The sequence below is a fragment of the Chaetura pelagica genome, unplaced genomic scaffold (assembly GCF_000747805.2).
Source record: "Chaetura pelagica isolate M959 unplaced genomic scaffold, ChaPel_1.0 scaffold29, whole genome shotgun sequence".
Taxonomy (NCBI): domain Eukaryota; kingdom Metazoa; phylum Chordata; class Aves; order Apodiformes; family Apodidae; genus Chaetura; species Chaetura pelagica.
In genome coordinates, this window is record NW_009970720.1 from 42,672 (window position 1) to 56,137 (window position 13,466).

The 13,466-nt window shown below is 36.7% G+C and overlaps 1 protein-coding gene across 1 annotated transcript in view; it reads right to left on the reverse strand.

Moving 5' to 3' along the window:
* Nucleotides 1-13,466, reverse strand: part of CLYBL (citrate lyase beta like) — a 195,805-nt gene that overhangs the window by 12,180 nt on the left and 170,159 nt on the right. The window contains exons 4-7 of the mRNA XM_010006342.1: nucleotides 11,815-11,916; nucleotides 9,908-10,001; nucleotides 8,356-8,523; nucleotides 3,261-3,385 (exon numbers count right to left, since the gene is read on the reverse strand). Coding sequence (XP_010004644.1) covers nucleotides 3,261-3,385; nucleotides 8,356-8,523; nucleotides 9,908-10,001; nucleotides 11,815-11,916 — 489 coding nt within the window. The remainder of the gene's footprint in view (nucleotides 1-3,260; nucleotides 3,386-8,355; nucleotides 8,524-9,907; nucleotides 10,002-11,814; nucleotides 11,917-13,466) is intronic.

Below are 13,466 nucleotides of genomic sequence, written 5' to 3' on the forward strand. Positions count from 1 at the left end.
ATCTTATATTTAGACTTTCCCAACAGCAATGCCTATTTTCTCTAGGATGAGTTTTTAAATTTTGAAAATCATATCCCCTAGCAATGCAATTCTACTGGAAAAATATTTAAATTATACAGAAAAAATACTTTTTAAGCACTTCTCATTTTTAGATCTCAAAGTTATAAACAAAAGAGAGCACTTAATAGATAGTTGTATAAAATGCAAAATGTACCTTTTCAACAATTTTCTTCTAATTGTCCAAAATAGGATGTCAACATTTATTTCCTAGATATGCTATTTCTGAGTCAGATCAGAAATGTAAAAAATCGAAAACCCCACAACTGACACAACCTCAAAACTAAATGAAAACAACCCCTCAAACAGGACTATCTCCATAAAGCAGATACTTCTGGCTAGCTGGTTAGCTCTCTAATTTCCTCCTGTTTGGACACTGCCACAGCATCTCCAGTTCTGCAGTGTTCATCCGAGATCCTAATCTTTCATGACCTCAGTACTCTCATTTGGGGGCTACTGTCTCAAAACATTTCAGCCTCCGGGAAGAAGTAGCCTCCTTGTTCAGCCTTTTTGCAAGGAAAGATTATTACAGCAATTGTAGCTCTCAAGATGGAGTAGATTATAAAATCTTAATATGTATTTTGATACGAAATGTTGGTGATGAAGGGCATCAAACTTCAAACTCAATTAATAACGAACTGTGATCCCAGAGACTGCAGACCAGTAACTTATCTACCACCCGAACAGCCGCACAAATCCCTCACATTTATTTTTTCCAGGCTTTCAACTTTGATTAATAACATGGCAAAAGCATGCAAGTCTCAACCATATTAACCACAGCTATATTTTTAGTCTTACTGACACGAACACTTTAATATAATAAAAGGAAAAGGAAAACAGAAGAGGTGTTTCATTAGGACAGGAGGATTACTAAAACCGCTGTGTGGAGCATTTGTCAGGAGGTGGTAGGGGAAGAGTTATTACTTACATTTTAGCATGTCGCTAGGATGCAGAGCAAGAGGCTCCCTCAGTGAGATATGTTTGCTTTGGGAAAAAAAAATGAAGTAGCAGACCATCCAAGCTCTTCTACTGACACATTTATAATACCAAATTGCAAACTCAGTTACGAAGTTTGCAGCACTACACGGAAAACTATTTTTTTTCAATTTTATTATCAAGCCCAGTAAGAGGCAGTGATACCAGATCCAGAAGTTCACAAATTAACCTGCCAGTCCTTTTTTACTGATAGATGGCTACGTGCAAAAATATATGAAGCAAGCAACCTGGTTGGTTAATAAAATAGCCCAAATCACAAACCCTCAGCAAATCTCTTCTTGCAGCTGATTATAGAAACTTATAACCTATTCTAAAAGCATTTATTTAAAAAGAAAAAAAAGCCCCCCCCAAATGGCTGATATAAGCAAGAAACCAGCATTATGACAGTAGAGTAACAGCTTCAAAAGAAATAGAATTTGCCTAATCCAGAATTCTTCAATATTAAAGGTGATTGGCTTCCTGATTTTGTGATACTGAGTCTAGAGTTAAATTTAGCCCAGTTTCCTCATCAGTTGTGATATGACAGAGGTATTCCTTAGATGAGTTTCTGACCCTAAATTCAGTTGAATGAACAGTATTATACACAACATAAACAATATTTGTCTGAGTATGTCATGTGACTTTTTTTTTCTGCATCTGCCTTCCTACACATTTGCACCAGCAGTATGTGTGTAACGATGCCTTTTGTAAGAGATTCAAGCTTTGTAAATAAGAATAATGGGCAAAACCAGTTATACATTTTCTATTTCTAAATCATTTGCATGAAGACAGGTACCCACTGAGGGAACAGAACAAAGAGATAGAGGCACACAGCATCCTAATAGTGACCCTGAAATAACTGCTCAAGACGGCACCCAACTATTGTAGTCATGGACATACTGGAAACACCCAGGTGTCACAGAGGGGATGCAATAGCCCAGCAAAGAGCAGGGAAGAGCAGTAGCAAATACCTTGTCACATATTTACCCTGAGAGGGAAGCATAATTTCTGCTTTCACCTTTTTAGCATTTCTCATGCACAACATCTGCAGTAACAGAAATGCAGGGGACTGGGGAAGGCACACCCCCCCATCTATTCCTACCCACCAGAAAGTGGAGAAACACACAGAAAACCTTTATATGGCACCAGAGAAAGTGAGACCCTATGCACAGTCTTATATGTGAACTTCACTTCCAAAGACATTTATCTCCCACTTGAATGCCACACGAGCCCACAAGAGCCATTCCCATTCATCAGCACTCCTCGTTCTGATATTGGGACTTAGCTTTTTAACTCGCCTGGGCTTGGCTGCAACTAAGATAAACATATTTAGCTGCAACTTTTTTTTTTTTTTCCCATTTCAAAAAGAGGCAAACTGGATTATAGCAAATAACCTTTAAGATAATTAACTGACAATGCTGCAACTAGCATAAAATCTTCCTTCAGGCGACCCCTAATTTAAGTATTACTGGCACAAAGTGGAGACAGATTGTGCATCACCACCGCAATATTTACATAGCAGAAACCCACAGAGCAGGAAACGTGAGACTCAATGATGCACTAAATTAGGAACAATCATATTCTAGTGTTAATTTGCTTTCTCCTCTATCCAAATTTCAGGTCCAGCAATTGGTACAAATGCACATAAAACATTCCCATTTCTAATGATTAAGGACCACAATCTGCAAGCAGCTCTGCTCAAAAGTAAATTCACTCACTAGTGGGGAAGTTTGCAGAATCAAACCTGAAAAAAGCAAAACGGTTTTACCAACACACAGATTTTTTAGAAAACCAAGACCTCCTCATCTGTTCATTTCTTTCCATAAACGATGCCTGCACAAGCATCTGAGTCATCTGCCAGGCTACCTGCCTTTTGATTGCAAATATTTTCCTAAGACAGTAGAACTGTGATTCTGCAGCATAACGGAGAAGCTGTTTTCATTCACCGAGGCTGCAGCCATATGCAGGTACCCCAAACGCTGTGTAATCAAAGAATGAAAGTTGAAATGGGGAAAAAACCAAAACAGTCTACTTGTAATTATTTAGGGAAGTGACACCTTTAAAATAAATATACACTCTATAGTCTATCCAGACACAACATTCACGAGCACTACTCTTGGTTACAGCACACGTCATAAGATAAATGCAAAGAGCCATCACCAATCTTTCTAAATCTTAAATATTATTCAAACTTGTTTTCCACTATGGCATATTAGCAAAATATTTACCTTGCCTAATCGCTGATGTTCTTCAAAAGCAGAAATCAGTTCTTGTGCCCACTTTATTTTTTCAGGGCTTGGAGAGAACTGTTCCTGGACAACAGCAATTTGGTTGGGGTGAATCACCTGCTTACCTACAAAGAAGATTAATAACACCAGAATCATGCATCGACAAACAGATGTTCAAGCAAAATGTTCCAACCACTTGAGGCTCTCATATGCCTTGCAGACTTTCTTGCTCTTTAACTAATTATTTTACTTGGTTTATTTTTTAAACTGGACAACAAGCAGGTAGCCTTTTGCCACATTTTTTTAAGAATAAAAATATCTTGAGCTATGTTTGCATTCCATCTTGTACAATTCTTTCTCCTCCCTCCCTATTTCAATCCATATATCTTCTCTCGGTTGTTTCAGGTGCAATTGTTTGTCCAGACTAGTCAATAACACTCAAGTATAATGCACTGCTGACTTAAACTATACCAGTAACAGCTCCAGCCACGTATATCTAAGTTATGTTTAAAAATATTCAGAAAATGGGATCTGAAGAAGGTAGCAAGAGATTTGTGGGAGATGTCATGTAAGGATCATGCCCTAAATTCTTGGTATTGACTTGGCATCATAAAAATCCTTAATGTTGTTGAAACCATTGTTCTTGCAATAGTTTGCAGTTGCAGGTAGGTTGCAATATCTGTTCAGTCACTGGTGTATTAAACAACTACCAGCAGCGCCCTGGGTTTTATGAAGTAGGTTTTTTTTAATCCTTTCTTGTATAAATGTACATTAAGAAAATGAAAATAGCTGTTGCCTTTTTTTTCTAGAGATTTTCAAACGTGAATAGACAGACACATAATCTGCTTCAATCTGTTATTACATTTAGCTGCCTTAAAACAAATACATCTCTCATTTGTTTGACAGTTTTAAAAGTGGAACTTTTGACGTTATTAGCTGATTTCTAAGGGATTCCCACAGACTGGTGTGATTACAAAGTATTTTAAGAAAGAGAGGCGACCCTCATTCCCAGCTTCCCGCGGAATAAATGATTCTCCTTCGTGCCAGATAACAGAACTAGTTGGAGGGATGAGCCTGATCCTGCAAACCTGCCATCAAGTGAGCGTTCCCTGCGGACGGAGGGTCCCACAGCCACACCGCGCACTGCAGCCTCTCGTGGGAGCCAGATTGTTGCAGGCAAGGAAAAATTGGAAGCATCAGGACCTCAGGAGGCTTCCTGAGCACACCAGGGTCTGCTCCCGTGCTCTTACTGACATGAAGCCAGCTGTACGTTAGAGGCAAAATCTGGGGATGCAGCAGCACCATCAACTTCATGTAACGAGCAAGGAAACAGTAACGGTTTAGTGTCGCTTTGTTTCTTTGCTAAGAAGCCCTGAGTAGCTGAATTGTAATTTATTTCCCATTAAACAATCTTTTAGTTTGTGATCTTAAGGGCATTCAGGTATTCCCTTTGAAATTTCAAGCTGGTAATTATTTTAAAAATAGCTTAAAAAATAATGACAAGTTTTAAACTCAGTACTTTTAAAAATAAATTTTGTGGAGACAAATTTCCTTAAATAATGTGTCTTACATGAGGTGTAATCAAAGGGGTTTTTTTTTTAGTCAATTTAATAGAATGTCACCATTAATAAGCTTATGATGTTCCTTATTTATAATACAACAGATTCTCCCTGGCTCAACTAATAATTTGAAAACTTAAAGGTGTACAAATAAATCCTGCAAAATCCTATGCAGCTTAAATTTCTGGGAAAAATCTAGAGTGTATTTTAAATGTCATTTAAAGTCCATCTAAAAATGTAAGAGAAAGAAAAATATTTATACATTATTTTTTAAAGTATAAAACATTTATTTTAAAAAGATTTGCTTGTGATAAACATATTTGTGGTGTTAAGCTGTATTTTTTTTATCATTAAAACACCACTGAATAATTTCCAGATAATATAAGCTAACTTTTGATGTCCAGCACTCAGTTGATTTTTGTCACTGATTATGTATCTAAATAACTGTATAACAGACATAATGCCATGCAGGAACGAAGCAAATATTTCAAATGGAACTTTTTTATTGACAAGTTACTGAGAGAGTGCAAAATTGGAAGACATTAAAATTCATGGCCATTAAATCCTTTTTACAGTACTACTTGATATATCGTGCTTTAAATCAATACTTGTCAAGTCTTTTAGGTAACTGTATGAAGGTGTAATTTTAGTCTTTTACAAAAGACTGCAAAAAAGTGAGGAAGCTTCTAGTGTTTCATTTTTATTTATATCTGTTTCTCAGCACATAGCAGAGGACTTTCTATAAAGGCAAAATCAACTGTCAAAGCTTATGGCAAGGTTTACCTAATTTTTTACATAAACATTCCTAAAACTGATGACTATTTATACAAGCAGGTCTGATATTGTAAAACATCTTGCCAGGTGTGTACGCGTGTGTGTATATATATTTAGATATCCATCAAAGAATAATATAATATATAAAATATATGTTATATATTTATGCACCCACATATATTGAGCATATACATAAAACCCTCTTAATTTCACTAAATTACATTTTAACATTTTTTATTTTCTGTAATCATACTCACTGAAGGACAAGCAGGTTGCTTATAAGATAACTGGAAAAGAAAACTTGGCTACAATAAGAAGGGAGGGTTACAATAGTAACTAAACAGCTGGTACATTCTATATTTGATATATTCTGTGATTGTATTATTTCAGTTCTTTAAGCTTGACTGTACATATTTGATTACATTAAGGCCAATTCTACTGGTCTAAATCTGAATATGGGAAAATCTCAGGACATACAACTTTCCTGGATATTCTGGGTTTGCTTTAGTTTAGAGGGTGGTGAATTTGTTCCCCTGCATGCAAATCTGTGTGCGCTTTGCCAGCTAAGAGAGCAATCAGGAAGCCTCAGCTCATTTTAGTCCTCTTGCTTTCAATGATTTTGATTCTTTCTGAAAAAGTAGCAGGATGTGATCTTAAATATTTAGAAGTAATAAGGACTGCATGTTTTGAACTTAATAATAAGGTGATATTTCAGTATCTTACTCTCATGTTACTGGAGGACTGTCAGTGGCAAATATGATCTATAGACATCTGCTTTAGACAAGAACATGGATTAAGCTAAGACACGTTTGTAATTTTCTGTGATTAACATTTAATTGGAAATGTTAAAATATTTCCTTTATATAGTTTTGGAACAAAATCATTTTGCTTTTAGTTATGAAATGACATTTTATTTTAATCAAAGCAAGCAATAAAGATTATTTAAAACCTTAAAGAAACTAAAAGAAAAGAAGCTAAAGAAAAAGTAAAACATTTTGAATCAACCTGAAATATTTTTTCTTTTTTACAAAAAATATTTTAAAAACTGATTTGACTTAGAGAGCTTTTTCAAATCATTTATTTACTTACTTATTTATTGCCATCAAACAAGAAAAGTCAGTATTGCCTTGCCTCTTCTCTAGGTATGGTTAGACTGGGGGCTTTTGTTAGATTTTGGAAATGTGTTGATGATCATTGCAGAAAGGCAGGAGGCAAAGAACAGGAGCTGTGAGTTGACCTTAATGAAGTCAGTACCTTTTATAAATCTTTACTCCTTCTATGGAAAAGCAAGATTCTTCTATGGCTGAGTTAGATATTAACTTTATGCCCTAAATTGCCACACATGACCTTTTATTTGTCTGCTATCTGGATCCTATCCTGATGTCAAACAACTTCCACCTTGAAGTCAGAGGAGTCAAAATCACCATCAACATTATTTATGCTGAGCATTTCTACATTTCCTAAACTGGGAGCCTGAGTTAAGTATTTAAACACACGTTAAGCATTCAAAAAGAGTGCTCTCAAAGGTGCCAAGCATCTGCAACTCCATCTTCTGTCAACAGGAAGTTCAAATGCTTAAGTTTTTAAAAAAACAAGCCTTTCCTTATGCTAGGAAATATTGGTGGAGATTAGGTAGGCATCAGTGGGTGCCACCATTCAGGGGCTCTGCTGTTTTCCCAACTTCAATTGCAGAACGAATGAAGGGTGGAATTCCACATGGTCATGGATAATGTAGCTGTGAGGAGCTAACAGTTCTGCCTCCCAAACAAGATTTGGTTTTGCAAATCTTGAAGCTCAGGAGACACTAAGGCAGAGTTTGTGCTAAAGAGCATCAATGGCTATTTTTTTCACTGGCATGTTGGGATCACTTAAAAGAACATTTGTTTTATTAGATTGTTTTGCTGGGTGCTTTCAGATACCATATACAGTTAACTATAAAAATACAGCTTGCTAGATGGTGTCAGGACTTGTGCCTTTGGTAACCAATACCTAAGAAAAATACTATTACCTCACACATATCCTGAGTGATGGTCAGAGACAAAGAATGCAAAATGCTAGTTCTCTAACGCATGTGCAAATGGGCTGGTTTCTATTGCAAAACCCCAATCTTTGGTGGCTGCACTGCCCCACCAGGATGTCCAAGCAATCTAGTACACCAATCGCAGGGTAAACAGGCTGCCTTACAGGACTCTGGGGCAAGGAGCCTGCTGCTCTTGCTGTCTGTCAATGCCCGTAGGTGTCACCAGCACTTACTGGGAGGGGAGCCAGGAGATGAAAAACAAATCAAATAAAACAACAAGAAAATAACTTTCCCTTAGCAATTAGCACGTGAGATTTGCTTCTCTACTCCTTCACCTAGGAAGTATTTTTCAACAATTGCTGTTTAAAAAAATCTAGGTGAAAGGGATCCACACATTTTAAGATGCAATTGTGGAGTGACCATTGCAGAGCACAGTATCACCTTTCCCGGGCTCTGCAATGGGAGGAATCACATCACAGCCTCCACCCCAATTTCTCTTCAAAACCAGTCACACTCTTCATGGGATGGGGTTTTACAAAGCAGCCTGTCACTTTTCAGGTGAAATTTCCAGCCACAGTTTTTAAGGTGCTAATAAACATAAGAGAGCTTGGTATCACTGAGCTTTTCAAGAAATGACCTGAAATAAAAAAACAACTTATTTGTCTAAGTGACAGTAAAGGTAGCAATATTTTTAAATTGAAGGAGATATGCACTACTTTGAGACATTGTCAGAGAGCCATACCAGTGAATCCCATGGAGGCACCTTCTCTTGACTGCCTGCGGAGCCCGTCTTCATCTCGGAAATCGATGTAAACAAGGTCTATTGCTTGAAGGCCAAATGCCTTTGCTGTCACTATTATTTTTTGCCTGGCATATAGAATATCATGAGTTTCCTTACTGCTCGTGGCACCTGTGAAAATAATGAAAACAACAAAAAAAAAAGCTGACAGGATTGTTTTAAAGTTTCTGCTTTAAATATTTTCTGTGTAATTAATGAAAGTTCAATATGTAATTTAACCAATTTAGAAAACAAATGAGGGGGTGCAAGGCTATACTGTCAAAATGATACTCTTACAAGGAAAAAAAAAAAAGCTGCTTTAGCAATAAATAAATAAATACCTCTTTCAGCACTAGCCCATAGAATTCAGATTTTGGGTCAGTTAAAATCAGAAAGTCTAAGCCTGAAGTCAGTGGAATTTTTGTCTGGTAAGGACTGTGAATTTGGGACTAACATGAAGTAATTATTTGATTCTATTACTTACTGTATGCTCAGTGAGATGCAAGCAAAGCTTTATACAAATTGATATACTGGGTACAACTAAATGGTTAAAAAATTCACACTGAGAATAGAATTGCACTTTCCTTAGTTGTGATTCTTGTCACAACTGATGTCCTAAGCTGAATATTTAATCTGTAGTATTTGGATAGAAAATGATGGTGGATGACTTCTGAGAAGAAACAAAAGTATTCACGAGACTTCATGTGCTCACAGAGCACTAGTTAAGCAACGAGCTCATGTGAAGACTGGTGTGAAAAACCCCCAAACTGTTCCCTTTTCTTAGAGTAACTATTTAGACACAGATTTCTAATGTGTAATGAAAATTTTAGTAAAACAGTGGTAATTTTTACATTAACATACTTATTTTTAATTTAAGTGTTGATAACTCTGACTATTATTTTTAAGCTGAATTGAATTAATAAGAAGCTAAGTGGTCTTTCATTAAATAGATGTTTAAATACTTCTTATTTTTAAGGAAGACTAACAGTGCTTCCATATAGATTCCTGGCTGTATTGACATGGGACATATTTAAAGTAAATTTATGAAAGCAAAATGTAACAAGAGAGTATTTGTACATGATGTCAAAAGCCTAGCTGATAATTATCTGTAAAACCATGATGAAACAGACACCACAATTTTAGGATTTTAAATGTAGTTCTTAATAGCATGTGCATGTTTCTTATAGATATAATATTTTTAAATAATTTCAGTGACTCAACAGGTTTTGGTTGGTTTTGCTGTTGGTTTTTTTTCACTCATTTTTGGTACTGCATGGCAAGCAGCACAGGAAAGTGTCAGTGCCCTGTAACACACAGGGACCACATTTTGATGTCCCAGTGATGCATTTGGCATTGAAAAAAATGAAGGAGAAAAGTGAAAATGTAAAATGAAGAATCAAGTGCTGTCATTACTGTAATTACTGAGGTTTGGAAAAGCAATAGCCAGAAACCACACCAGGCTTCTCCAATGCAAATGCCATACGTTAACATGTGTAGCGAACAGACAGGTAACAACCTATGCTGGCACGGAAATCCTCTCCTCCAAAGACGACTGCATCCAAATGAAAGCCAACCTGGGATCCTGTTCTCACTGCTTCTTCACAGACAGCCTTCAAATGAGAACAGAGTATTAATTTCGACAGAATTGCAGGATGCAGGGAGCCTGCAGAGGATATTACAGCAACTTGATGTTAGCAAAATCCTTCAGTTAAAATTGCTCCTGTTAAGCCAAGCCATTGTAGGTGCTGGACTATGCACGGTGCTTTAAAATGACTCAGCAAAAGATAAAACATTTTCTTTCTGTAAGCACCTATATGCTTAGACTGTGTAAATACAGGAGACCACAGCAGATTCCTTACCTCTGGTTGAGATAAATGCCCTGGGTATCATTGAGATCAGTACTTCTGATGTGTATGTAACAACATGAAAATAAACATTTCTCAAATACTGCTTAAAAGCAAGCAAAAAGCTTTAAATTCGATTCGTTTGACATGTAATATATCTTCATGAGAAATGGAAATAAAGATCAGAATATCTTGTATTAAATAAAGAATATGAACGGTTTCAAACAATTTAAGATTCCCCTAAGGGGTATAAGGATTCCTTACAGGATTGTCAATTTAAAATCTTCTGCTACATATAACTAAAAACTAGGTACGGACTTAAATAATGCAACAAGTGCTGCAGAAAACTATTAAAATAAATGCAAGAAAAAGGTTGCTGCTGTAGTGACTCTAGGAAGAAGTGCATTTCCAAAATATTACTATTTTATATCCATGTTTGGATAATATTCATATTTTTTTAAGGCTAAAGTACGTGGAGAGAATCAGATGTAATGACCAGCTCTAGTAATGGGTGTTCTTCTATGGCAGCTGGTGGGACAAGAAATTATTCTTTACCAGAGTGCTTTAAAAGGCAACTCTCCTGCCAACATCAGGAACTGCAATATTAAAAATTCCACTACAAAATGCTGTAGATGAAGGAAAAAACCCTCAGCTGGCTTAAAATATTATTTAATTCTGTGTATGCACTCTGGACAGGAGGGTTGGTTACTATTTGATTACTGCTTTATTATGTTCCAAGATATGTTAGCATGTGTTGTAAGATAAATGGCTGTATCAAACGAGCGAGCTGCCTGTGAGGCCCGCCGGTACTTCTGGAGGTGCTTCTGATGTCTGTGCCCTCAGCTGGTCCAAAACTTTTCCCTTAGAGCCTGGGAGGGGAATGCTGAATTCCTGGTGCATGCACAAGATCTTCCATTTCATTACCCCACTGCTTTGCCTTTTGGAAAAACCTGGGCTTGATAGTAAAGGTTGGGGTGTAATTTATATTAAAATGGACTTTAAAAATAAGAATTTGTCTAAAATTGCCCTAAAAAGGAGCATGTTCTTCAGATATTTCCTGTTTTCAAAGTTAAGTATACTTCTAAGCTTAGCATTAAACACCCTATCATACACACACACAAAAAGATAAATGAATTTTGGTTGTCATATTATGTATAGAAAACATTGCAAAGATACCAGTTAGCAATAGTACAATGATGATAATTCTTTTTTCTACTTAAATGTTTTACAAAACTTGAGTTCAGTAGCTACTAGAGACCCCAGAGTATTGCGTATTCCAAATATTTGGAGAAGCTGATTGCCACTCCAAGTGTGTTAAAAATGGTAACAGTAATGCAGAGAGGCTTTGTTATTTGGCATGAACTATTAGAACTGTTCTGCTACTGAAAATATTTTGAATTTATGAAGGTCTTTACAATACAAACATGAGAGTTCAATGTACAAATGTTTTAGGGGATCGAACAATATGTTTAGTGTTTTTAAATCTCTCCTTTGATTTAATTAGGAGGGGACTGGGGAGTATTCTGCTTATCCTAGTTTGCTGAGATGGCAATATATGAACACATCAAGACCTGCTTACCTTAAAATTGAGCAAGCCCACTGCAGTTTCCACAAAGGGGATAAAATTCATTGGTTCTACAAGTGTTCGGCCTTTTAGGTGATGTAAGAATTTGTCTGAAAACTAAAACTAGACAGTATAAGCTATCAGAGAGGAAAAAAAAAAGCACCAAAACTGTCTACATGAGTATACATCACGTTACATTTTCACCTGGCTATAACAAAACCCCTCCCCACCCCAAAACCTTATAAGCCACAACAAAAACAAAGCAGATTTTAACAAGGCCTGCGATTCCAAACTGCAGCATTCCCATACATTTCTAAGTTTAGAGGCTGGTTTGCAAAAAAACCGCCAAATATCCAGGCTCAGCACCTCTCACCCTGGCTCAGTGGAATGCAAATCCGCGGGCCCGGGAAAACAATGAAGTGCTGCTGTACCTGAGGTCCGGTTTTGTTTCAGGCCCAGCACTGCCATCACTGGAAGTGCTCCCCGGCTTTCTAAGTGGCATCCGTATTATTCATTACAGCACCATTACCCTTTTGTTCAATAGGCTTTTCTTCATAATTTTTTAGCTTACCTAGGAAGGCCTTAAAAAGGAAGTTTAATTCTTTGAAGACCAAAGCTTGCCAATTTTTTCCATGAGACCAGTTCACAGCTAGCTCTGAGCTGCCAGTGGGGTAGCCCAAATTCCAAAATCTATCATCTGGAAACATACAAAAGCTCTTGCACAGATTTTTCCCCTTTCAAAAGGGGGGGAAAAAAAAAAAAAGTGTGTGTGTGTGAACCATCAGCTCTATATTGTAAATCTGTTATGTCTGTCCAGAGTAATTTGCGTGGACATAAACATATTTCAGGTATAGTGAAAATATGTTAGTAAATAAAGACAAAAATAACATATGCATATATTTTAAATTTAAGGAATATTCGACTATTAATGGATATCAAAGGAAAGGGAATTTTAATCATCTCTCCATTCAGTCTCAGTTGGGTAAATCATATCTAAGAGATTTGCATAAATATAAACCATCAAAGACTTTTCATCTTCAAAGGGGGTTTCAAGACCCTATAAGCTTTGTACTGTAATCATCGCAGGTCACAACCCTGCAGGAATAAGGCTGCTATGGCAACATAAAAAACTAATGCTTAAGGCTTAGCATAATATTCTGACTAATAGAAAGGAAACTCATTTTAAAAGCTGGCAGCCTATTTACCAGAAGCTGGATTAGAGGTGTTATTTCCCCTTTTAGCTTCCCCCCACCACCCCTCCCCCAAAAGAAGGAAAATCTAATCACCCAGATCTTGCAAAAAAAGCTTTCCAGCAATTTGCAGAAACTTTACAATTAGGCCAAAATAAATCACAGCTTTCTTCGATGAAGGATTCTGCCCCTTCCCATCCCTGCTTTGCATCATCACCGTGGCCCTCTCAGTAACTTTTCTCTGGAGAAGAGAATTCCACCCAAAAATGTGCAAGGAGGAAAAAAAAGTAATAATCAATGCAATTCACATGTGCAAGTGTACAGTATGGCAGGTACTATGTTGACAGAAAACAGTAAACTTCATCCAGACAGATGAAGAAAATGAGGTAATATAATGGCATCAGCACATATTCTTATGACTCCTATCTGATTTTTATTAAGTTAAAAAAAAGTAAAAAGCTCTACTGTGCTTGTATT